At 50.9% G+C, this 23885-nt stretch overlaps 1 protein-coding gene across 1 annotated transcript; it reads left to right on the top strand.

The window, feature by feature from the left end:
* Positions 1–807: 807 nt before the first annotated feature.
* On the top strand, positions 808–23755 carry Mal (mal, T cell differentiation protein). The gene is made up of 4 exons (XM_005004451.3): positions 808–1003; positions 18432–18599; positions 19618–19743; positions 23178–23755. The coding sequence occupies exons 1-4, from the start codon at positions 911–913 to the stop codon at positions 23250–23252; spliced, it is 462 nt and encodes a 153-aa protein (XP_005004508.2). The 5' UTR covers positions 808–910; the 3' UTR covers positions 23253–23755.
* Positions 23756–23885: the final 130 nt, after the last annotated feature.

Here is a 23885-nt window from a genome sequence, read left to right as displayed (position 1 = left end):
GAGACTCAGCTTGAGTTAAAGCCATGGTGAGCCCAGGGTGTCGCCCTTGGGAGGTTTCGGACCTGGCCCGCACGGCTGTCATTCTTAAGGAATGGTGATCCCTTGAGAGGCGTGCTGAACTGAGAAGAACTTCGCCAAAGAGGCTGGATCCCACTCCCCGATGGTGTGATAACTCGGACCCCGGAATAAAATCCAAGGAAGCCAGAAATTAAAATTTAGGGAGCAAAGGCTTTATTTTAAGCCAGGGCTGGTGACACAGTCTCCAGGAGCCAATTTGGAGACTGCGCGCCTCACAGCTGGGGAATTAGGCTTTTAAAGCTGAAAACCACAGGAGTCTTGTAATGGCTGACACAGTTAGGTAGCATCTGGGCTTTACAGAACTTCTGTAATTTCCTTGAAGTTAAGCATTTCTTAAAAGAACAGCACATTTTATTACAGATAGCCGGATGAGGGGTAGGGGAGGCTTTCTCAGGAAATTGAAACTTAACCTAGAAAGATAGGAAGGGAAGCGGGGTGCTGAGAGGCGCATATAAAACAGAAATGAGGCACAATGGTTAAAACTAGGTTACAACAGATGGAAAGTGGGACCCCAGAGTGGGACGCTGGAGTCGGACTGCGGTCCCCAGCTCCGCAGGTCCGCGCGCGCCTTGGACGAGCTTGGGAAGACGGCCGCAGCGCTCCGCCGGGCTCTCCGGAGCTGGGGGAGGGGAGGGGGCTTGGGGGAGGGGAAAGAAGGGAGGTTGGGGGCGGGGCAAGCGCTTGGGGCTCCGCCCTCCTCTGCCCGCCGCGCTCCGGCTCTTAACCCGCGCGCCAGGGCGCCCCGGCCACTGGGCTCTTCGCTGCGAGCCAGTGGTCATCGCGGAGCCGCAGCGCGCGCGTCCCGTCCCGAGGCCGTCGCCAGCTCGCCAGCATGGCCCCCGCAGCGGCTTCGGGGGGCAGCACCCTGCCCAGTGGCTTCTCGGTCTTCACTACCTTCCCCGACTTGCTCTTCATCTTTGAGTTTGTGAGTGGCTAGCGCACCCCGCGCGGGGAGCCGGTGGAGGGGACGGGATGGGCCGCGCGAGCGGCGCGCCCGCCGGGAGCGTCCAAGTAGCCCGGTTGGGGAGAGTTCGCCCCGCCTCCCGGGGTGCCGGGGTCCCTTTCTGGACAATGACAGTGCGGGGGAAACAGTCTCTTGGGTGGAAAAACCCAATTCGCATCCCGGTCTGATGGAAGCGGCATCCGCTCTGCGCACTGGTGTCCCCGCCGGTGTCCCGGCTGCGCGCTCCTCTACCCGCTTCGCCCCTGCGGTGCCCAGAGGCACAGGTCCGTGCTGCGCGCTCCTCTACCCGCTTCGCCCCTGCGGTGCCCAGAGGCACAGGTCCGTGCTGCGCGCGCTGGAGGGCGAAGTCCTTGCCAAGTGCTCAACTTTGTCCTGGGAACGGGCTTTTGTGTTGTTGTTGTTAAACAAAGAATCGACAAACAGTCTTGCTGAGTGAGATTTAGAGATTAAGGATTGAATCTGGATTGTTCTATTCTTAAAGTTTCTGGCGAGTGAAATGTACTTGCCACAGGTTTGACTGGGAAATAAGAAAATAAGACTCGCCATCTGTTCCATGCTCTGCCTTGTAAAGGGGAGGGAAGCGCAAAGGGAATCAGGGAGGGCGTTCTCCTGCCTCGGCTGACCTTGAGCAGGTGAGAAGTGTCATCACAGGAGCTTGGTGCCTCCTACGCTGGAGCCACCTGGGGTTCAGGGGCAGCGGGGCACTTCCGCACAATGGGCTGTTAGTAAAGTGCTCCAACTATGTGTGGAGGCTTCAGATCTCACACGGTCTCGGCTCCCCAGGGGCCATGGATACTGACCTTTATTTATTCCCCGGGTGTAACTTGTCCCAGGGGATACCTCTCCCTGTGCACACCCACCCACCCAGGGCACAAGAGGCAGCACTCAGAGCTGGCTGGAAAAGAAAATGTGGAAAACCGAGGGCCCCGGATATTTTCTTCTCTGATGGGGGTGGCGTGAACCTCAGTGAGGACAGGTTTGGGTTTGGGTGGAAGGGACGACCTGGGGAGGCACAGTGATCTGCGTGGTTGAATTTGTGGAGTTCACTTGAACCGAAATCCGGGTGTATTCAGAGTGACTCCAAGTCCTGGTTACAACCAGAATCATAGAGGTGACCTTTAGAAGAAACTGCGGAGTCCACCACCACTACTCAGGGGCTGGAAGTGGGATGGGGGGCTTGGCTGAGGCCACCTCCTCTTTAGTTAGCTCTCCAGTCTCACGAGTTCCTTCTGTGTTTAAGGCTGTGGGTCAAACCTGGAACAGCGCCAGCTGAGTGTGTGTGACCCAGGCACATGGGTGGCCCTGGTGCAGGCTCCCTCCCAGGGCACTGGCCCATGTAGGGAGTGCCCAATGGGTCATTTTTGCCTCCAATGGCTCCTCGGGGTGCTTCTCTTTATCATCTCTAAGCCTATTTGGCCAAGATTGGATTTCTGAAAATCAGGCTCTGGGGAAAAGTTGTGTATAGTTCCTTCAGAGCCAGATCATAGTGACCAAAAGCTTCATGATGAGATTTGGTCAGGCGGAGAGGAAAATCTTGGTGTCCCTTAAATTGCCCGGTGAGCAGTTTACTCTGTCTTTGGAGCTGCTTAGGTGTCACACCAAGAACCACAAGAGAGGTGGTGGTTGGACTTAGAATTCTGTGCAACCTTCCCCTCTCTGTCTCCTCACCCCGTTCCCTTCCTCCCTCCCTCCTTCAGTACCCTCAGGGGGCTGAGGTCAGGGGATGGCAGGTGGCATGTTCCCCGGAGAAGGGACACCCTCCCAGAGCGCTTTCCGCCTCCTCTTAGCTCAGGTTGGGGAGCAAGTGGCCCTGAGGGTAGGAACAGCCCATTCAGGCAGGACGATCTAATCTGCAGATCTGCGCTAAGGGGACCCTCCAGCCCCAACCATAGCCATATGGGTGCAGAAAGAGGTCAGGATGTGAAAAAAAAAATCTCTGCACCGTCTGTTAAGTGAAAATTACTCCTCTCTCATGATTTTGTAACCCATAGTCATAGGCATTTCTAGAAGCAGTAATTTCCCTTTACTTTCCATTTCCCTCTTTGGTTTTAGAAATCAGTTCTCTTTCACTTCAGTTGCTGATCCTCTGCCCTGCAGCCCTGTGTCACTTCCCAAGAACTTCTGGCTGTCTCTCTTGTCATCTGTGAATCTTTCTGGAGATGAGAGGTGGCTGACAGGGTGCCTGGCAGGGATAGGAGCACGCAGACCCCCTTTCCCTCTGTGCAGATTGCACGTAGGAAGCCACATGGGTGTCGATGTGTGTAAGGACTGGAATTAAAGGGCTGGAAGAGACTGGGGAGGGCTTTCGAAAATTATGTAATATTTCAACTCAATAAACAGCAAGGCGGTGGCTAGAGATTTAGCTCTGTGGTATAAGCCCCTGCCTGACAAGTGTGAGGTCATGAGTTTGATCCCCAGTACCAATAAAATAAAATCTTGCAATTATGTGAACACAAAAATTTTTAAAAAAACAGCGAGGCAAGCGAACTGACTTGAACAGAAATTTTCCTAAAGAAATATAAATGGGCAATGAAAAACAGGAAAAGATGCTCAACTGCATGAGTTCTCAAGGAAAAGATGTCAAAACCACATTGAGATACCACTCGACAACCTACATCTATTATTTTAAAAATAGGTCCAGGAGCAAAACCTGCAATAAAAGTTTAAAACAAAACAAAAGGAAAATAATAAGTATAGCTGGGCACTGTGCATTAATGGCAGAATATAAAATAGTTTGGCTGCTGGGAAATAGTCGGGTGATTCCTCAGAAAAACAGCTCCACAAACACTGCGGGTCCCTCCCAGGGACCTGCCGATCTCAAAACCGGGACTCAAATGTGAGCGCGCCAGTGCATGCACTTTATTAGGTACCACATAATTATTGTCCTGCTTTGTCCAGGTTTCACATTTTGCCTTATTTGCTTTTTATTATTCAGGTGATAATGAGTGCCCTGGGTACCCCACCCTGAGGAAAGTCCTCAGTTAAAATAATGCTTGCCACACACATGGGTGCTTTAGGCTTTGCCACACCCCCAGCTACAAGGAAGCTGCCCCATGTATTTTCACAGTTCATGAACATTTCATCTCATTGTATGGATCCTTTGCCACAAGCCACATGACATTGTTGATTTTGAGCTGTTGACACTTTTCCGCCCTGCTGTAGGTGGACATGTTAGCTGTTTCTGACTTGTCATGTTTAGCTGTTTGCAGAGAATGGCCGGGAACACTTTTGCCATTGCTGCTGGAAATTTCTCCCGGGAAGATTTAGCTGTCTGGTCACAGAGTATACGCATCTGTCACTGGTTATACTAATACACGTATCTCAGCGGTGGATTTACCAGGAAGCTGATAAACTTGAATCAAACTCAAGACCACCGCTGCCTAATTTTGTAGTACTTTAAAAGAAGTTCCTCAAACTAAATCAATAAGCTTCAGGCTGACCCCGAACCCTGCCAATCCTCACCAGCAGTGTGTGAAAGTCCTCACTGTCCCGCTATACTAGGTAACATCAAAAACGGTCATTTTCTGCTCATCCCATGGGTGTGAAATACTTCATTACTTTTTAATTCCGTAATGCATCAAGTAGATGATAACTCCCAGCTCACTTTCTCATGTCTGAGCTCCCAGTAGCCTGGAAATTCAGATGGCCAGGGCCAACAGGGTGGTACCCGAACCACTCCCATGGCAGAGACACTGCCACTGGGCAGGTCAGGGAGGTGCTTGCAGGTGGGGCCTGACAGCCTCACCAGGGATCAGTCCCCCTGTGCTGACCTCTGAAAGCCTCACAGGAAGAGGACAGCAGGCCCAGCTCCTCAGTGACCCTACCTTTCTGAGCACCTGCAGGCAGTGGGGTCACAACTCTTGAAAACCCAAGGAGTAAAGTGTCAGCTTCTGTCTCTTTCACTGATAGCTCAACCCAGAGCTCTGCTTCTGATCACTTACCCTCCTGCAAAAAAGAAAACAAAAATTCCACCCAATGAGAGACTTTTACTTTTATAGCCACAATACCTGTTCCTCCTTCCCGCCCTTCAAAGTCAGAGCTTTGTGACTCTCTGTCCACTATTCCCAAGAAAGGAGGTTAACATGGGATGCTGTCTGTCTCATCTTGGACCAAGACCCGGGATGCAACTTGTCCTATGGAGACCCTCGAGCTACCAGGATGCCGAGGGCCTGGAGACACAGATCCTTCACCCATCCCTCCTCCTAGCAGATGGGCAGCCCAGGGAAGGGTGGTTGGGAATTAAGAGAAAACATTTTTTGGATAAGAGTGTGATAGCAATCCAGGGGTGGTTGTGTCCCCCCTCTCACATGGGTGCCATAGGAACATGGTAAAGGGGGTACAGTTCCTGGTAGGGCACGTAATCAGGATGGAAATGGGAGGGCAAAGCCCTCTGGAATTGGCTTGGGTTTTTGATTTCTACAGTGAACTGGAGTTAAAATGCGATCTTTCATGACTTTTATTATTTGACAGTGGTCAGACAAGTCCCAGATTTTCACTTAGCTGAGGAAGAGCCGGTCTCACAGAGTCAAGATTGGACAGAGTTTTCTGCTGAGTGGTCCACATTGAGAAGGGAGCCTGTCTACTAGGAGACAAGAGATGGAAAATTACAGGAACCTAGTTCTCAGGGCTGGGTGGAAACTCAGATTCAGAGGAGTAACTTGCCCAGGCCACATGGTTCCCAAGTCACCTACAGGTCCCCAGCAGCAAAAGCGGGTCTATCCCAGCTGGGATTCTGTGTTCACCCAGACACCCATGGAGAGATTTTTCCTACAGCAGAGATGATATTGAGCAGACAGCCTGGGCCACTGGCAGCCACTGGGCAGGGCTTTGGTCCCTTCTGTCCCTCCAGGGAATGAAGGAGCAGCTCAGAGCCACTGGGCAGCTCATGACTTCCTCGCCTCCCTTCTTGTCAAAAACACACCCTGTAGGTTCTTAATCACCAGATTCAAGAATCTGCATTTGATAAGCTGTGATTCAGTGGGAGTTGTCATCTGTAAGGCCAGTCACCTCCTTGACCTTTTAATTCTGGGATAGAATGAGGGGGCTTCGTTCTCAGTGAGAGGCTGGGTTAAGGAGCCACTAATACTCTAAGGTTCCCAGGTCTCTGATCCAGAAAAAAATTCTGACCCAGCTAGAAATCTCCTCTGCAGTTCGAAGAGTAAGCCAGCCCTACTTGGCCAGAGCAGGACAGGAGCTGGGGTGTCCTTTACCATCTACATCCACCAACTCCCAGCTCCGTCTCTTCTTTATGTGTCAGGGACCCCGCTCTGGAGCTGTTTAGAAAGGGGTACAGCCCCATGCCACCTAAGATTTCTCCCTTCCACATCCTCTGAAGTAAGATAGAGGTCTAGGCGAGCAGATAGGGGTTGTTCTTGGCTTTGAGAAGTGACTTTTCTGGTTTTTCAAGAACCAGAGGCCTGCTTTGATCAGTAGCTAGTGACTTTGAGACGATCTCTGGAAAATAAATGTGACTGCCCCTGGGATTGTCATGTGTGTGTGCCATCACAGCAGAGCTAAATTTTATTTTATTATTAATTACCAAAAAAAATTTAGTAAGGCATGTTGGATAGTCAACAAATAAAAATGTATTTTAAAAATTCTGTTGCTTATCTTTGCCAGCATTCTAGTATTTGAATATTGCTATGTTTTTTTCTGCTTGTTCTAAGGGCATATTTCTTTTGCATGCATTATACATACTTAATTTTGGATTCATAATTTTATATTTTCTTTTCTTCAGTAGGTGATTCTTTTTGTTATCATTCATATGTTTGCAATGCATAATGGTTTTGTTCATCATGGGGCATTGGTGCCTGGACATAACAGCTTAATTCTTTTTATCTCCCTTCCCCTGTTCTCCTCCCTCCCTCCATCTATCTCCTGGTCCCCTGTCCTATTTGCAAAAGATCTAACCAGAGCTATATTTTAAGATTGCCTTTGATCTTTTCATGAATCACTCCCTACCGCCTAGGGATGGGGAGGAAGACATAAGCCAGGAGGGGTACATAGGCACCCTCTCTACTGAGAGCTTTCAGGAAGATAAGGGGACCCCAGATGTTGCTGTTTACAGAGCTCAGATCTCAGGCTGACAGGGGTGGAGGCTGAGAATTTGCACCTAGGCTGGACATACCAGCTGAATAAGGCCAGTTCTGCCCAGCCTTGGGAATGGCTGTGCTTTGCCCTGGACCCTAAACACATTCCTTGCAAGAAGGGGCTGTGATGGGGACCTAGCTACCTGGAGACAACTCATTTTGAATTCAGTGGGACCTGAGGTTGGCTCCTTAATGGATTCAGCTTTCCTGCAGGAGTCCAGTTCAGTTCCTTCCCTGACACAAGTCACTCAGGGCTTCTTCCAGAGCCCTCAGTATCAGAGACTAAACAAAGTTCTTTCAGTCCACAAGTCCCAGTGATAGGCGCCCAGAGTAAGATACCCAGCAGGTGTTCCCTTCTGGGGCCAGTGGAGGTGGCACCCATATCCTTACATATCCATATCCAAACATAAATGTCATGGTGTCATGGGACCACTGCCCCTTCCCAAGGTTATCCTTTATTCCCAGGAGCATGGAGCAGGGAACAAGTCCCTGGTGGTCCCTAAAGCACGGTAGCTGCAAGCTGCCCTCTACATTCTGGTAGATTCCAGACAGCCACTGACCGGGCACCAGCAGGAGAATATTTCCCAGGGTAATAAATGCACGAGCACCAACTCTGCCTAACTCACTCAACCCAGGCTCTCTGCCACTGTCACCTTGTCACCACTGTCACCTTGTACGTATCTAATGTCCTACCCTTGTTGGACAAAATAGCTCCAGAACAGAGTCTGAGCCTAAGAAAATATGGAGGGCAGGGCATGGCTATGCACCCCTATAATCCTAGTGCTCAGGAGGCTGAGGCAGGAGGATCACTGCAAGACTGAGGTCAGCCTGGGCCACATAAGTGAGTTCAAGGCCAGCCTGCACTACATAGCAAGACCTTGCTTTAAAAAAAGAAATAAATTACAGAAAAGCCTTGTCACCAAGCATCACAGATGGTCATACACAGCCAGTGGCAAGAGAAACACTCAGGAGACAGCTTGACCTGAAATTCTAGGCCGGAGCTGGGATTCCTGTGAGGACGGTCATAGGGCACACCTGGGAGGGGATGGAAAGAAAAGATGGAGAAACCCCATTAAACTGAAGTCATTTCCAAGGCACTGCCATTAGAGACAGGTGCTCCAAGGACAGGCTGAGTAGGACTCTGCCCTGCTCCTAAGGGTAGAGGTGGAGTGGGACGTGGTCACCAGCATGGGCCAGCGACAGGGACTGCGGTCCCTTGTTTGACAGCAGTACTGTCTTGAGGTCTTTGATCTGTGTGGCTTGGGTCGCAAACTCAGACCTTGCTGTTGTTTCTCTTAAGGCACAGAGCTTCGCAAGGTTCATTGTCCCAGTGCGAAGCTGAGGCAGGTAGACCAGGCCTCCCAGAGCCATCTTCTCTGCCAAACCCAAGTTTTATTATTTCATAAAGAGGGCAGTGGCTTGGGGCTGAGTGACTGTGAGAGTGGCAGGAAGGACAGGAGCACTGTGAGCAGGCTGGGCAGGCGGCACAGTGGCACCTCTGCAATATGCAGAGAGAGGTCCGCAGAAGGAGTACTGGATTCAGTAACAGCAGCCCTCAATTTGGAGGAATCTGCATAACACAGTTGGAGCAAGCATCTTGTGTTTCGGGCTGGCTGCATCAGCTCCAATGTCTGGCCTTTATCGCCTCTTTCTGGAGGTCTTGCTCACACTTAGTAGTGGGGAGCTACAGGCAGGCCTTGCTTCGGAGGCTACACGTGGGTGCCCTAGCTAGACCCATTTGCATTGCTTAAAGCCAATCAAAGGGTAGAGCATTTTCCTGGCCAGCTCTGTACATCAGTACACTTGACGGTAGGGCAAAGGTGACCCACAATAGAGGCAAATTATCTTCTTTCAGGAGAGCAGTACTGGTGATCATCTACACTAGTGATAACACCCCAGGCCATGTCCAAAGCCAGCCCTAATCACAGGGAGTGGGGGGAGGCAAACTGTTGGTGGGACCCCTGGATGACTGCAGACCTGGGCTCCGAAGCCAGCTTGCTGCTGGCTCTGGAAATGCGAACAGACAACACAGCCTGGATTCTGCACCACTAAAATGGGGACACCTTAGCACCTGGCCGTGAGGATTAATCGAATGAAGACAGTTATGCATGGCTTAATAATGGGAAGGAGCGCTGAGAAATTCATGGTTAGGCAATTTCGTCACAGATGGAACATCACAGTGCCTACCTACACAGACTCAGCTATGGGATATCACCAGGCGACACGGTCTTACAAGACCACTGCTACACCTGTGTCCCAGGGTGGAGCACAATGTGTTACCCACACGCGATGTGTGCACAGAGCTTATAAACAATGTGACATACAAAGTTACTGCTCAATAGCTATCAAGTATGTTATTATTTATTAACAATGCTAAGGCCTGCTCTGGGAGCCGCTGATCCAGCTGGGCCCTGGGAGCACAGCCGCTGGGAGCATCTCTAAGGACCGCCCGCTTTTGATTCAGGTGCCCTTCTATGATATTCTCAGGGCCGGGAATATGAGGAGGACGGTGAGGGAGGCAGAGATTTGGGGCTGACAACAATGCTGATGGCGTGGGGTGGCCTCTGACACAAAAGCATGCCCTCATCTTCCCCAGCTTCCACCTAGCCTGGAGCTGCAAGGTGACAGGCCAGGAACAATTAGATCAAGAGCCCCATGGGAAGGGAATCACCCAGTCTGTAAGTATAAGGACTCTTTCCAAAAACATCCTTACAGCATTCAAGTCTTTTGCTATGGGGCGCATGGGAGCGCTCCTTTGTTGGAGATGGCCTGGGACTATTGTCACCTCCACCTGGAAAGCCACCTGACAGCACCTTCCCTGCAGAGCTTTGCTGTAGTATCTTCTGTACTCATCCGTGTCCCCTGCACAAAACTAGACACTGTGTAACATTTGTTCTCAGTGAGCGTTGCAGAAAAGGGAATAGGGTGTGCTCTCCACCTGGCTAACACTTCAGGGATCACAAGATCCATACTGGACTTCAAGGACAGCTAGGGGCAAAACTGACAACGGCCCCCACTTCCCAGGAAAGAACCCCCAGGTCCCCATCAGGAGCACCCTGCCCAGGCTGGGCAGCTCCTCCTGCTCTGCTTGCGGGGACACACCTGCTTTGTTTATGTACTTGCTCGCCACATCACTTACCTGCTCAGTGGCTCCTGTGCACACTTTTGTTTTTCTTGTACAGAAGCCAATCCTTTCTGGTCTAGTGTTTCTGTGGATTCTGACTCTTACAGGTGGCCTATCTGGAATTTTTATGGAAACTGCTTGTTTCCGTTTATCATGTTGGATGAAACCAGTGGGTATAGATGTGGCAGGCAAAATTTTCCATCCTAATGAGGGCATGGCTATCAGAAAGCAGCTGGATTTGTGGCTCAGGGTTTTGAGCCACATCCAGGAATTAGTGAGGGTCCTAGAGCTAGAGAGGGAGGTGGCTGTCCAGTCTGGTGGCTGATGCTGTGGGGCAGGTTCTCCGGGGCCTGGAGGATGGGTGGGATTGCAGGCCCAGGGAGGGATCTCCCGGGTCCACACTGGCTTCCTTCAGAATACATAAAGGGACACAATCTGTACTCATCTTGGCGGGATAATGGGGTGATGGGTCTCCCTGGGAAGAAGGAACCAGCTGCCAAAAGGTCCTGAGTACAGAGCCCCTGGGATAGGTAAACTGTGTCAGCACCCCTGGTTTTCACCCTCAGAGTTGCCCCAGAGGCCAGATTCCCAATAAGCTGCCTTTCCTCTGGTAAAGAGAGAGGAGGCTTCACGAAGAATCTTCTGATCCCCTCCTTCTCTCGGGACCAGCCTAGTGGATTCTGCATACTCTTCTGGCCTCTGCTCGTGTGCTAAGCAAATGTCCCGCTGGTCCCCTGTAGGTGCCCTGAGTCGGCCCTGGGTGAACCCAGCACTGGGGACTGGTGGGCGGAAAGACTGGAAGAGAGAAGAGAAGAGGAGAGACAGTTCTGTCCATTAGCATGTGCCTGGGTAAGGCCTCTTCCAGGTGTGGCTGCCCCAGGCTGACCATGCACTCGCCACGCCCCTCCGAGCATGGTGGGCCAGCCCATGAGTGAGGATCCCGGTCCCCACACCCCACACCTCAGGACCAGAGAACCTGCTGCAGGCGCTTCCTGCCCTCTCAGCCTCGCCTCTCAGAACCCGCTTTGAAGACCAGAATCCTCAGGCCATGGGAAGGCTTTGATACTGAGGGTCATGGCTACTTCGTTGCCCTTACTTTCCATGCAGATCATTGTCCCTCTTGACTTCATCCCTGTCATCCTAGAGTGTCATTTCCCTCCTCAGCAGTAGAGCTCATTCTTAACCCACCTCTATACACAAGAGCACAAGTACACAGTGTACATATATACACACATACATGCACACATGCCTGAACATGAACACAACACACACATATGCATGCATACATGCATAGTGCATATGTGTGCAGACATTCACACTCATATACATGTACATATGCAATGCATGTGTGCACATACATAATATAGATTCACACATACAAATCCACATATATATACACATATACATTATGAAAAATGTCCCTTGCCCCCTGTCTAATTCACAGAATGATTAATGGTTTTAACCAGTCCTCCCTTAGCACTGAGCAAAGCTGCTGGGCTCTCTGGAGCCCAGTGATCACTCAAGTCAGATCACTGCCACATTGCCCTGCCTGCACAAAAGAGCTCTGCGCAGCTGACATCAGTCCATGAATGCAATGTCAGCAGCAAGTCAAGGCTGCCCCCTTGGTGGCTGCTGCAGCGCACCCAAGGACAAGGAGCTCCTGGCAGTCTGCGGAGCATCTGCACCCGCCTCTCACCAGAAGCTGTCCTGCTGTCTCCTCCCTGGGGAGGTGACTTTTATTGGTCAAAGTTTGATGCACAGCCTAAGTCCAGTGACCAGTTTCTTTACAACCCAAGAATTCAAAGTGCAAACTTCGGGCAACATTTGCCATTCAGAGAGCTATCAGGAGTCCGATGTGCCGAGGTCCAAAGGACCACACTGCTGGTATGCAGTACAAGGCCCTGCATGGGTCTCTGCCTGCTTCACGTCTAGGCACATTCGACTGGCAGAATTTCAGCTGTGGAGAACCGATGAGGTGCAATGGATCCTGAGAAAAATATGCAGAGAATGTGAGCGAGTCCTTGGCTTTGGCCTCCATTTGCATATCCCCAGGCCGAGGTGCTGGGGTTGCGGAGGAAGAGTGCTTCCAGCTGCACATGCAATGGAGCCTCCACGCGAATCTGGAGAATGCGCCGGGGAATTCCTGTCCCTTCATGGAACTGAGGCACATTGTTAGAAGGGAGGCTTGCTCCTATCTTCATGCCTTGTCTTTCTTTCTGCAGAGGCAGACACATTTTTCTCTGCTTTCGCTTTCTGGGAAAGCATCTCTTGGATGCATTTAAGGTCACGCTTACATCCTGGCTCTCAAGGAAGCTGAGAGGGGATAATCATGCTGGGGTGGTCAAGCAGTTACAGGTGACACTCAGTTCTATGACAGTTATGACTTAGAGCACTCACTTGCGCCAGGCACTCTTCAGAGAGAAACTTGTTTCTTAATTGCCCTTATCACGACTTTTCAGATAAGAGAGGCTAAGTGACACGCCCAGGGACAACAGGTGGCCTGACTGGTGCATGACAGAGCTGGGCTTCAAACTCATTAGCTCTGGCTCTAAAGTCTACACTTTATCTGCTGTAGCCTTCCTCCCATGGATTAATACAGAAAGAAAAAGTGAGCCTCTTCTCAAGTTCCCAGGAAGCGCTTTCCCCAAAGACTCTCCTGTGGGAGAGTTTTGCACAAAGATCATCTGACCAAGTAGCTCCTGGCTACAAATTCTTTCCAAATCTTTGAGAATTCCTTGTCAAGTTCTCTACATGATTTCCTGGTTATTTCAGAACTTTATCTCTGCTCCGTACTCAACACTGAATTAAAGTTGCAATTTTTCTATTATTACTGGGGATTTGGCTCAGCGGTATAAGCACCTTCTTGACGAGCACAAGTTCATGAGTTCGATCCCTAGTACCCCCCCCCAAAAAAAGATGCATAGTTTCCATAGTTTTCAAATTACCAGGCTGAGGAGGGGTCTCTGATGACTAACTCAGCCCCCATCCATAAACAGCAAAGCTGCACCCCAGCATATAGAGGACACCCAAGAACAAGCTAGTCTCATGTTCAAGGCCAGATAGGACTGGAATCTTGGAGAGGAAAGAAGGGGAGGAGAGGATAGGAGAGGGGAGGGGAAGGGAGGGGAGGACTTTTTGCACAAGAGACCAGGCAGGGACTTGAGGGGACTGCCTGTTCCCCATCACTACTGGAAAGCCAGGCAGACATTTACCATGGGACCTATCTCGCCTTCTGTTTGGCAGGAGTTACCAGAACCTCACTCAGGGCTCTGTGTCATGAAAACAGGTTGCCGTGGCCTCTGTTCCTTGTCTTCTCCCTGCTTCTCTGCAGTTGACTCAGGCTCTGGGCCTGAGCCTGGGAAGCAGGTTTGGGCTTTTTTAAAAAGGGCATCCTAGCTGATCTAACACACAGTCAGCATGGCCTTTGACAGAGATGAGCGGACACGGGGAACATGCCTCTTATTGGATGAATGATGTCTTCAAAATAATGACCTCTGAGCCCTTGCTGCCCAGAAGCCAGAAGCCACCTCGAGTGCTTCCCTTACAAGGGTAAATCTTGAACCCTCACCTACCCCTCCCCACCCCTCTTGACAAATATTTGACAATCAGGATCCAAGGCTGGGCTGATGCGGGTTGCTCATGGCTGGGAGTGCCTTATCTCCCAGGTGTGCGTACTGCGCCCACTCTGTTTGCTCTCTCTACGTTTAGTAGGTGGGGTGGGGTGGCTGTGGCCCTGTGATTCACACTAAATCTCAGCTTCCTGTGGCTCACCCTTCCCAGAACCCTCTCCTGCCTGCCGCAGTCCAACCTGTGCCTGGCTCCACGGTCATCTGAAGCCTCGCAGCAGCTTCTAAATCCTTTGGGGTCAGCCTGTGCCTGTCCTCCCCCTGGAGCATCACTGCCTGACCCTTTGGCCTGTTACCCAGATGAGCCTGTCTCTTCCCAAGGAGACACAGTGCACAGTTCAGGCTGCTTTGCCTGTCCCAGGGAAAGCTATCAGCTTCCACCACACCGTTATCCCCAGGATGCTCAAGTCCTCCAAGAAGAACAGGGTAGTATTTTTATGTAACCTAAGTGTATCATCCTGTGCACTTAAATAATCGCTAGGTGACTTAAAGTCCCTAATGAGGTATAAATGGTTTGGAGTTTAATACAGCAGGGAAGGGAAAAGCCCGTACCATGTTCAGTCCAATGCAGTTTCTTTCCGTAATACTTTTGTTCTGCAGTTGATTGAATCCATGGCTGTGGAACCTGTGGCTATGAAGGGGTGGCCAGAAGGGGCTGCTGATGGGCCTGTTTCTGCTGGGCTGTCAGCCCCCTGGATCTTATCCCCTGTCAGTGAGTAGGGCTGGGCACAGGGCTAGAAGCTTCCCACTCACATCTTTGGTTTCTGCCTCAAGTGGGTAGAGATGGACCAATTGGCATTTGGGTGTGAGGAAGTCGAGGCTGGAGAAGCTGGATCTCTTGCCTCAGTCCCCACCATGGGACTCCTTGCAAATGTCGCAGGAGACACCACAGAGCCACACATGCACAGGAAGCCTTTGGTCACCCCAGCTGTCACAGCTGCCAGCGCACTTTCCATCAGTGACCCGAGCATAGAGGACCATTCTCCAACGGTAAGGGGCACGCGTCCATGGCCAGCTGAGACGGAAGTGATCTCTGCTTCTCAGGCCAGCCCTGCCCTTGTCTGTGTCCCCTTCCTCCTCCTCATTACTTCAGGGTTGCTGTGCACCACCTCAGCCCCCCTCCCAAGGTGTTCCCATGGTTCCATCCTGTGGAGGTGGTGGCCCTGTGTGCCATGCCCTGCCCTGGCCACCTCCTGGGCAGGGCATAAGGATCATAGGAGAGTCCTGTTGTTCATCTTCCGGGAGCAAAGCCCCGGGGTTGTAATGATTTCATCCCTGCTGAGGAGATGACCTCCATGTAAGGTGCAACATAAGATCCTGGGACGGATGAGGACACCTTTCCTGTAAGAATGTCTGGGAAGCAGTGGTTCCAAGGCTCTCTCTGGCTTATAGATGATGAGACACCCCTCAAAGACCATGGGCTCTGCAGTGGTAGAGATGTGTGGCAAGCGTCCCATGACAGACAGCTTCTCACCTTGAAGACACAATGAGTCGCAAAGTCCGTCTTGTATGTGATTCCACTCACAAGGAAAATTCAGGACAGGGAACCCTATAGAGCCTGGCGGCAGATTAGTGGTTGCTGGGGGCAGGGAGGAGAGCCATGGCTAATGGTTACAGGTTTCTTTTTAGATGATGAAAAATGTTCTAACGTTGACTGTGGTGATGTTTGCCCATATCTGTGACTATACTGAACACCATTGAATCGTGAACTCTCTGTAGGGGAATCGCACGCTATGTGAATTACATCTCATCGTAGCTGTTTTAAAAAGACAGACGTTTCCCCACCATCTTGCCATGAAACCTACTGCTGTAGATAAAGCATGCAAAGAAGAAAAGTAAAGACCATCTAAAATGTAAAAGGATTTCTCTGCAGGATGAGGGATCCAAGGCCATAGACAGTCCTGAGGGCCACTTGGGGCCAGGGGTTGGGTTTACATCCAGGTGGATTGTCCCATGGGCAGCTGTGGGCAGGGGTGCTGATTGTGGACTCCAGAGATCTGCATGAAAGTGGGAACACGTGTATGTGTGCATGTGTGTATGCATGTGTGTGTGACAAAGACAGAGAAAGAGAAAGGCAGAGCCAGAGGCAGAGAGAACAGAGAGAAAGACAGAGAACGCATTTTCCAAGAAGCCCAAACAGCCTTCATCAGACTGGAGCAAACAGATACCCAAGGCTGAGTCAGGCCAACACTTCCTCCTGCCAGCGCAGTCACTGAGCTCAGAGCCAAAGCTTGCATTTGAACTGGTGTCCCCACACTCTGACTTCATTCATTGTCCTGTCCTTGAATCCCAGCCCTTCTCAGGCCACTCAGGGAATCAGAGCAAGCAGAGGTAAAGCAAGATGGCTCCACGGACCAAGCAGTGAAAGCCACGTCTCAGATTGCCACATCCATGTCCCATGGGCATTTATTTACTTGCATGCATTTGACAGTTAAATCCCCTCCCCCAAATTGTGATGTTGCTACCCTGAACTTAAGAACAGTACTGCTGTCCCATGCCCCTCTGCCTGCCTGTGCCGAGAGAGTTCCAGACTCCTAGCCTCACCCTGAGCCCTTCTCACTTGGCCAGAATGGCCAAGAAGGGTGACAGAGAACTGTTCCCCTGGGACGGCTTCCAGGTCCTCAGCATCAAGTGCACTGGTTCCATGAGCACCCCTGACCCACTAGATTCCGCAGAAATTGCAGAAAGGGGTGCTCTCCTCCAAGACAGGTAGCCCAAACCTCTCCTTGGGGATAAACTAAGTCATTTTAACTTAACCGCACACATCTACCAGCAGACTGAGGGCCACTTAACCAGCCTAGACAGGAAACAGCTGGCTGGGTCTTCCTGGTGTCCCCCAGGGAGCCAGCTGCCATGAGCAGTTCACCCACCACCCCATGGTCTAGGACAGTGCCACTTTGCCACTCACCAGATATAACGGGTGTCCAAGCTGAGGTCTGCAGAGGATACACACAGGAAAAGATGAACTGAGAACCTGCCTTCCCCTGACCCCTTGGATGGGCCCATGGATGGCTTAGGACTAGAGGGATGTCCCAGGCCAGGCTTCTCCACATCCACTAATGTGACCCTCCCATGTCTCCAGGCCATTCTCACACCTTGAAAACCCAGGATCTGCTTAGCCCATTACATGTGCACTTCCCTTCACCAGTTTCATGAAGGAAAGAGCCAGGTTTGAATTCTGGTCTCAAACTCAACTTTGGATAAAATCTGCACGCCCGTCTCCTTCTGTGGCAGTCTAAGATTCTTCTTGAGTTGATTTTGCTCTACTTTTTATAAAGCAAGCATACAGCGTGTTCCCCTGCCTCTGTCCCATGACTTCAGACGATGAAATGTCCCTCAGTGGGGGAAGTTTACCTGGTCAGAGATGCTCAAACCCGATTCATTCGGCACAGTTGGTCTGGATAAATCCAGATTCTCCATGGCATTGATTTTTCTATCCAACTGTGACTCTCTGCTGATGTTACCCAGTGAAGAGGCTCAGAAGACACTTGGAAAGACAGTGGTATCTCTGACCAGCAGGTGGGCAGCAGATCCAGGGAGATGGGCTCAGGATACTGGTGAGTTCTCATCACAGCAAGTGTGGGCCCAGGAGCCCTCAGCCCCACGTGCTCTGCAGTACCTTGGAGACCACTGACTGTGGAGTCTTCTGCACACGGGTCCAAGCCCAGTCCTTATCTGGGCAGGGGACAAGTGGAGGAGGCTGAGCTGATGTCCCACAAGGAGAAGTAGAGAAAATCCCAGCGCTGGGGTGCCTGGACCACCAAAGTGTTAGTGGCCCCATGTCTGGCCTGTGCTCCTCTCTGAGAACAGCTGCTCACTGGCCCTGGGAACCTGAGCTTTGGTGCTGTCTGGCTGACCTCAGTGTGCTGTCTCACCGCTGTCCTTGGTCATTAGAAAGGACAGGACCAAGCCAGGCTCTCTGCACTCCAACCTCAATGCTAAGGGTCAGAGCACTTCCTGAAGTCAGCAACAAGGGGTCAAGTCTAAAAAACAAACCACAACAACAACAACAAAACTAAGAATGGTGTGGTAAAGAATTTGCTACCATTTCATAAAAGAAAGAATATTTTAACAGCAAAGCAAGGGAGAAACAATAAGATTGTATAAAAAAACTAGTCTTTCTAATGATAATATTGGATGCTTTAAATTCTTCCTTGGAATGACAAGTTAATCTTGCTACCATCTGCCTGAGTTTCTCCATTTGACAAGTTAGTTCTTCTCTCCTAGTATTGGTCTAAGAATTAACTGAGTTCAATCTGCAAAGTGCTTAGGACAGTGCTTGGTACATAAGTGTAAATAAATTAAGATTCTTTTTAAGACATACAAAAAGCGGGCCAGCAGGGACTTGGAAAAACTGGAATTAGGAAGATCTCTAGCCTAGGACATTCTAGGATGAGAGTTACTTTGGTGAGAACCCCTTGTCCTGTTCTCTTTGCCTCCTCCCTATGTTTCTTCCTGTGTTTCTAGGGCCCCGTTTGATCTAGGTGCCGGAGGTCTCTGGGAACTTGTGCTTTCCTCCTCCCACAGTGCTCCTGTCTCTCCCCTCGCAGGTCTTTGGGGGCCTGGTGTGGATCCTGGTGGCCGCCTCCCGGGTGCCCATCCCCCTGATCCAGGGCTGGGTGATGTTCGTGTCTGTGTTCTGCTTCGTGGCCACCACGGCCCTGCTCATCCTGTACATGATTAATGCCCACGGCGGGGAGATATCCTGGGTCACGCTGGTGAGTTCCAGTCTAGTGCATTTGGAGGGGGAGGAAGTACTGGACCCTCTGCTGCCCTGGGAGCCCGGAATCTCTGGCCTGGGTGGGGCTGCCCGTGGATGCCTCCCCACACATCCCAGGAATGATCTGGCCCAAGCCTCCCTGCAACAAGAAGGTCAGAAGATGGAGCGAGGGGGTGACAGGTCTGCTGCCAAGTCACATCAGGCTGTTCTGTTTTGTCTCCCTTAACTGTTTTTGTACTGACAAGTGGCAGCCCCGCCCCTGCCCCCTACCCACTACACCTGCCAGCCCGCTGCGGGCTGGTTCTCTCTTGGAGCAGCAAGGTCCCAGTGTTGACCCTCAGCTGATGACTCTCCAGGGGTCGGCTGAGCTCACTGCCCGGTTTCCAGCTGCCACCTTCCAAGCACAGCTGTCAGAAAGGATTGTGGGACCCACATGACCCATGGTCTTTCTTCTGTACAAATCCTACTCTGGAGCCTTGGGAAAGGACACTGATAAAAGACACACCTTCAGCTTCAGAGTCCTCTGCCTCCCTAAAAGCTTCTTAGTTAGACTTTTGAAATCACTTCCAAAATACAACTACTCAAAACTATGTTTTAGTTCTCTTTTTTTGCTTCAAAATATACCAGGAGCCCAAATAAACAAATAAAATCAATGAAAACATAAAAATAAGGAAAGAGGCCTCAGTCTCTCTCCCCCTGTAACAGACAAGCGGGCTGCACATGTGTGTGACCCATCCCAGGTCATATCCCAGGGGTGTCAGCCAGCTTCTCAGCTGACTCCACACCTCAAGGGAAAGCAATGCCCTTTCTCCAGCCAAGCATGTACTCTGGGTCCCCAAACCCCAGAAACACAGTTCAGCTGGACAGCACTGTTCATCCCACTTCTGAGAGGGGAGGGTTTGGGGGTACGGGGGTTGGGACTCAAGTAGTAGGAGATAAAGATGAGACCTGAGCCATGTCTAAGCCAGTGTCCCTTTCTCTTCATCTCCCTTACATCCGCCCTTTCTGACCCACAGGACGCAGCCTACAACTGTGTGGCTGCTCTGCTTTACCTAAGCGCCTCAGTCCTGGAAGCCTTGGCCACCATCCTCACGCGAGACGGTTACACCTACAAGCAGTACCACGAAAACATCTCTGCTGTGGTGAGTCCCCCCACCACCCACACCTGCACCCACTGGCCATGGGCTGCCCAGCCGCCCCTCCCTGGAGCTCAGTAACTTTGGAACGAAGCCACACCCTCCCCTCATTTCTGACCCAACAGAGCCCCTGAGACAGGAAGCTATGGCACCCCACAAGCTGCTGTGGCAAGCTTGGATGACCCACCAATGTCACCCGTCCATCCCTGGGCGCACACAGTCATGGCCTGGGTTGTCTTTTAATGGGATGGCTCGGGATGACAGAGTGAGAGACTATTGTCACGAGAGCGTTCTTTCCAGAGTTATGCATGTGGGCCAAAGACCTGTGGGCTAGCTCACAATAGCGAGCATATTTCTGACTGTGGGTAGTGTTCCAAAAATAAGAAAATTTTCAGAAAACATTCCCAGATTTCTAGAAATTGACCTCAGAGTCATCTAGATATGAAGGCGAATGCAGCAACAGATACCAAGGGCCCACTCCTCTGCCCTGCTGTGCCCGCTCCTGTGGGAATGGATGGAGTAGGGGCTGAGTGAAGCCCCACAGTGGGCGTGGGTGGGCTCTGGGGTGGGGGTCTCCCAGAGGGAAGGGACTGGGGAACAGCTTCACAGACCCTTGTCCCCGGGCCAGTCTCCTGTCCTAGGAAGCCTCACGCTCTCCTGAGCTCCAGCCTACAGTTGCCTCTCTACCTGGCCACCTTGGGATCCCAGTCATCCCTGATGTGCCTCCCAGTGTGGGGACATCTCCCAGTGTGGCCAGTTTCTGAACAGTCACCAGCCGGGCAGCTTCTTGGCTGCTCCTCCTGGCCTGGGAAGCCGCTGCCCCACCTCTCCTGCATCCTCTGTCACATGACTCAGTTCTAGCTCCCTCTCGTAGATCACGTGACAACTCTCCCATCCTGAGCTCAGAGCTTCCTTTTTTTTTTTTTGTCTTTTTTATCGGTACCGGGGATTGAACTCAGGACTGCCTGCTTGCAAGGCAGGCGCTTATGCCACTGAGCTAAATCCCCAGCCCCAGAGCTTCCTTCTTAACGGGCATCAGCAAAGCATTTGACAATCCTCGTAACATTGCTGTGCACAATGGTAGCACAGCGTAGATGGGATATAGACAGTAGTTGACACTTAGTGAGAAAACCTAGGTTAGAGGTTTTAATGCCCCTATGCCCAGGGAAGGTCTCTAGTTGAGAACCACTGGGCTCTACCGAATTCCAACTTTTCTCTTACTTTTTGCTGAATGACAACATACACCGTGGGACCACATGGATTACCCGTGTACAGCTTGACAAACGGCCAGGAAGTGCCCATCTGTGTAGCTAGGTCCAGGTTCAGAAAGAGGATACAACAAACAGCTCCCAGAAATCCACCCCTTGTTCTGTCATCTCTGCCAGCAGCTGATTTTGGAATTCTAGCACCCAGTTGACTGCTGCCCAACTTCACGTAATTGGGATGGGAGAGGGTACGTTATTTCACGTCTGGCTTCTTTCCCTCAGCCTTGTTTGAGGATTCATCCATGTGGTTGGACACAGGTATAGGTTGTTTTTTCTCATTGCTGCACAGTATTTCACTGTGTAGCGACATCTGTTTATCCATTCCGCCTTGGACTGTGTTCCCATGCTTGGTTAGAGGAGTTGGACAGACAGGAGCACAGTGGGCAAAGTCAGGAGTACTTGTGCCAAACCTTAGGACAGTCTCAGGAGGCAGATTCCCCAAGCTGATTAGGCCCAAGGTGAAATGTGAACCAAACTCAACATATTTCAATTTCCATTAAAAATAAACTGGATCCGTAGGTGGGGAAGAAGGTGTCACCATTACTCTGCATTTAACTCCTGATCCTGCCCGACTACTACATGACTTTTGGATAGTGGGGAATATGCAGGTCTGGGGCACCTCATAACCACTCTCCTATGCCCCTGCCCTTCGGAAGCATCCAGCCCGTGTCATGGCCTCTTTGTGTTTCTGGTTAGGACCAGTCTCAGAAGCTGAGCTTCCTCCCTCTCTCCTTTGTTGGTTGCAGAACTTCTTCACCCAAGCAGGCCTGGATATTGGTGGAAAGAACTGGAGATTTCTGGAGAAATCTGGAAGTTTCTAGATCTTACCATGGTGTACAATAAGGGCAGCAGTTCAGAGAAAAGGCCAAAACATGGCCCCACAAGCCACCAGCTCAGAATGTCCTCAGTGTGTCATTTCTCTACCTCATTTATAATAACTAGGTCTCTGTTTCCTGCTGGGACACATGAGGTACTTCTGCCAAAGCTTCTCCTTGGGCCGAGATGTCTCATTTGATTTTGGAGGGCTGCTCACTCATGCGTGACAGCTCCTTGCTGGACGGGGTACTCTGAGTTATCTTGAATTTGTTATTAAATAACTCAGCTTACTCATCGCCTGTAGCCAATGAGGGTGAAGTGTTCACCCATGCATGGGGGCAGGGAGAGAGTGGCCTCAGGGTGACTGGTGTTTATGGGCATTTTCAAGAGTCACACAGGCGTAGCTGCCCCAAATGTTCCCACACTGGAAATTCTTAGCTCCCTGCCCAAGGTCATGAAACCAGGTGCAGCTATTACTTTTATAGGCAGGCGAGCCTATAAAACAGCCACCCAAAGAAAGGTGTCGGAAGAGGTGTCGGGGTGACCAGAACCAGTCACAAGTGACCATGTTTTCAGGGCTTTTGTTCCTGGTGCCCAATGGCTGGTTGCTTCACTCCAACAACTTCCTCAGTGAATCTCTCTCTCTCTCTTTCTCTCTCTCTCTCTCTCTCTCTGTCTTCCTTTCTCTTTCTTTCCTTTGTCTTTTTTCTGCACCCAGAGCCTTTTCACCAAGCTACATCCTTTTTTAAATAAGTTTTTGTATTTTGAGACAGGGTCTCACTAAAGTCACAAAGTCACCCAGGCTGAGCTCAAATTTGGGATCCTCCATCCTCAGCCTCCTGGAGTGCTGGGATCACAGTGAGGTACCCCCACACCCGACTCACTGGCTCCTCCCCCTGCTCCCTGACCTTTGCTTCCCATGAGGCTGGGTCCCCTACCTGGGAAATGAAGAATCTTGGACTAAGAGTCTTCCAGTAGGGTCTGAGGATCTCCAGGGAGCCAGCGAGCCTGTGTGTTCATAATCTCACAGCCCAGCACTGGGCCATGCTGGTGGGTGTTGATCCCTCTGGCATGAGAAACAGAAGTTTTCCATGGAGGGTCATTGATGGAGCGGCCTCTGGAGGCCCTCAATTCCAGCCAGCTGGGCCCTGTGTGACACGGTGTGACAGCAGGTCTTTTGACCTTGCACACCAAGACCAAGGGATCATCAGCTAGATCACCAGATGCTGCACATCTGAGCTCCACGAGAAAGAATGTGTGTGCATGTGTAAGCACGGTGCGTGTAGCACGCTTTAACAGTGTGGGCAGCCCTACCTTGCCCCTCCTGCTGCTAATGGTCCTTTCTTTTTTTGGTTTCAGGTGTTTTCCTACGTAGCCACTTTGCTCTACGTGATCCATGCCATATTCTCGTTAATCAGATGGAAGTCTTCGTAAAGACGTGGAATTGAGCTAAAAACCCAGAATGGTGTTAACTCATGAGCCCGTCTTCCAATCTAACTTTGTAGAACACAGACACACGCTCCATGATGGGGAAAAAAGGAAAACAAACTCCAAGCAAAAAAAGGAAAGGCTCTGCTTCTGCAGTCACGTGTTTACTCTCCCACACTTTTGCATCAGGGCTTGGGGGCTTGCTGTGTTTAACTTCCAGCTACTGAGCTGTCTTCTTAGCTACTTCCTGTCTGTGAAAGGGGCCGATGGGGGTGGGACATAACCTGTGACGGAAACAACAGTCCCCTGCTGACCCCCAGACCAGAGCTTGAGAAGCACCTTCTGGAATGTTCCACAGGCTCTTCTGCACACACCATTGAGGGCATGTTGCATTCTTCGTGGAGGTTCTGCATGTCATAGGGACTGAAATTCAACAGAAGTTTCCGAATGTCTATGGTGGAAGAAAATAACCCTTTGGAGTACTTTATAAAGTGCCTTTATGTTCACTACTTTTGTGGAGTATTTTCTGGGTTTTGGTTTCAATTTTTCCAGTGTCAAGAACACCATCCTGTCAGGTTTCTTTCTGAGGAATCCTTCGATTTAACCTGAATCTCAAGAGAGAGCCTCAAGTGACAGCTC

Source organism: Cavia porcellus, unplaced genomic scaffold (genome assembly GCF_034190915.1).
Source record: "Cavia porcellus strain 051 isolate PalLab524CR breed Dunkin Hartley unplaced genomic scaffold, mCavPor4.1 scaffold_18, whole genome shotgun sequence".
NCBI classification, from domain to species: domain Eukaryota; kingdom Metazoa; phylum Chordata; class Mammalia; order Rodentia; family Caviidae; genus Cavia; species Cavia porcellus.
The sequence above is the reverse complement of the archived record's forward strand: the minus strand, read 5'-3'. Positions and strand labels throughout refer to the sequence as shown.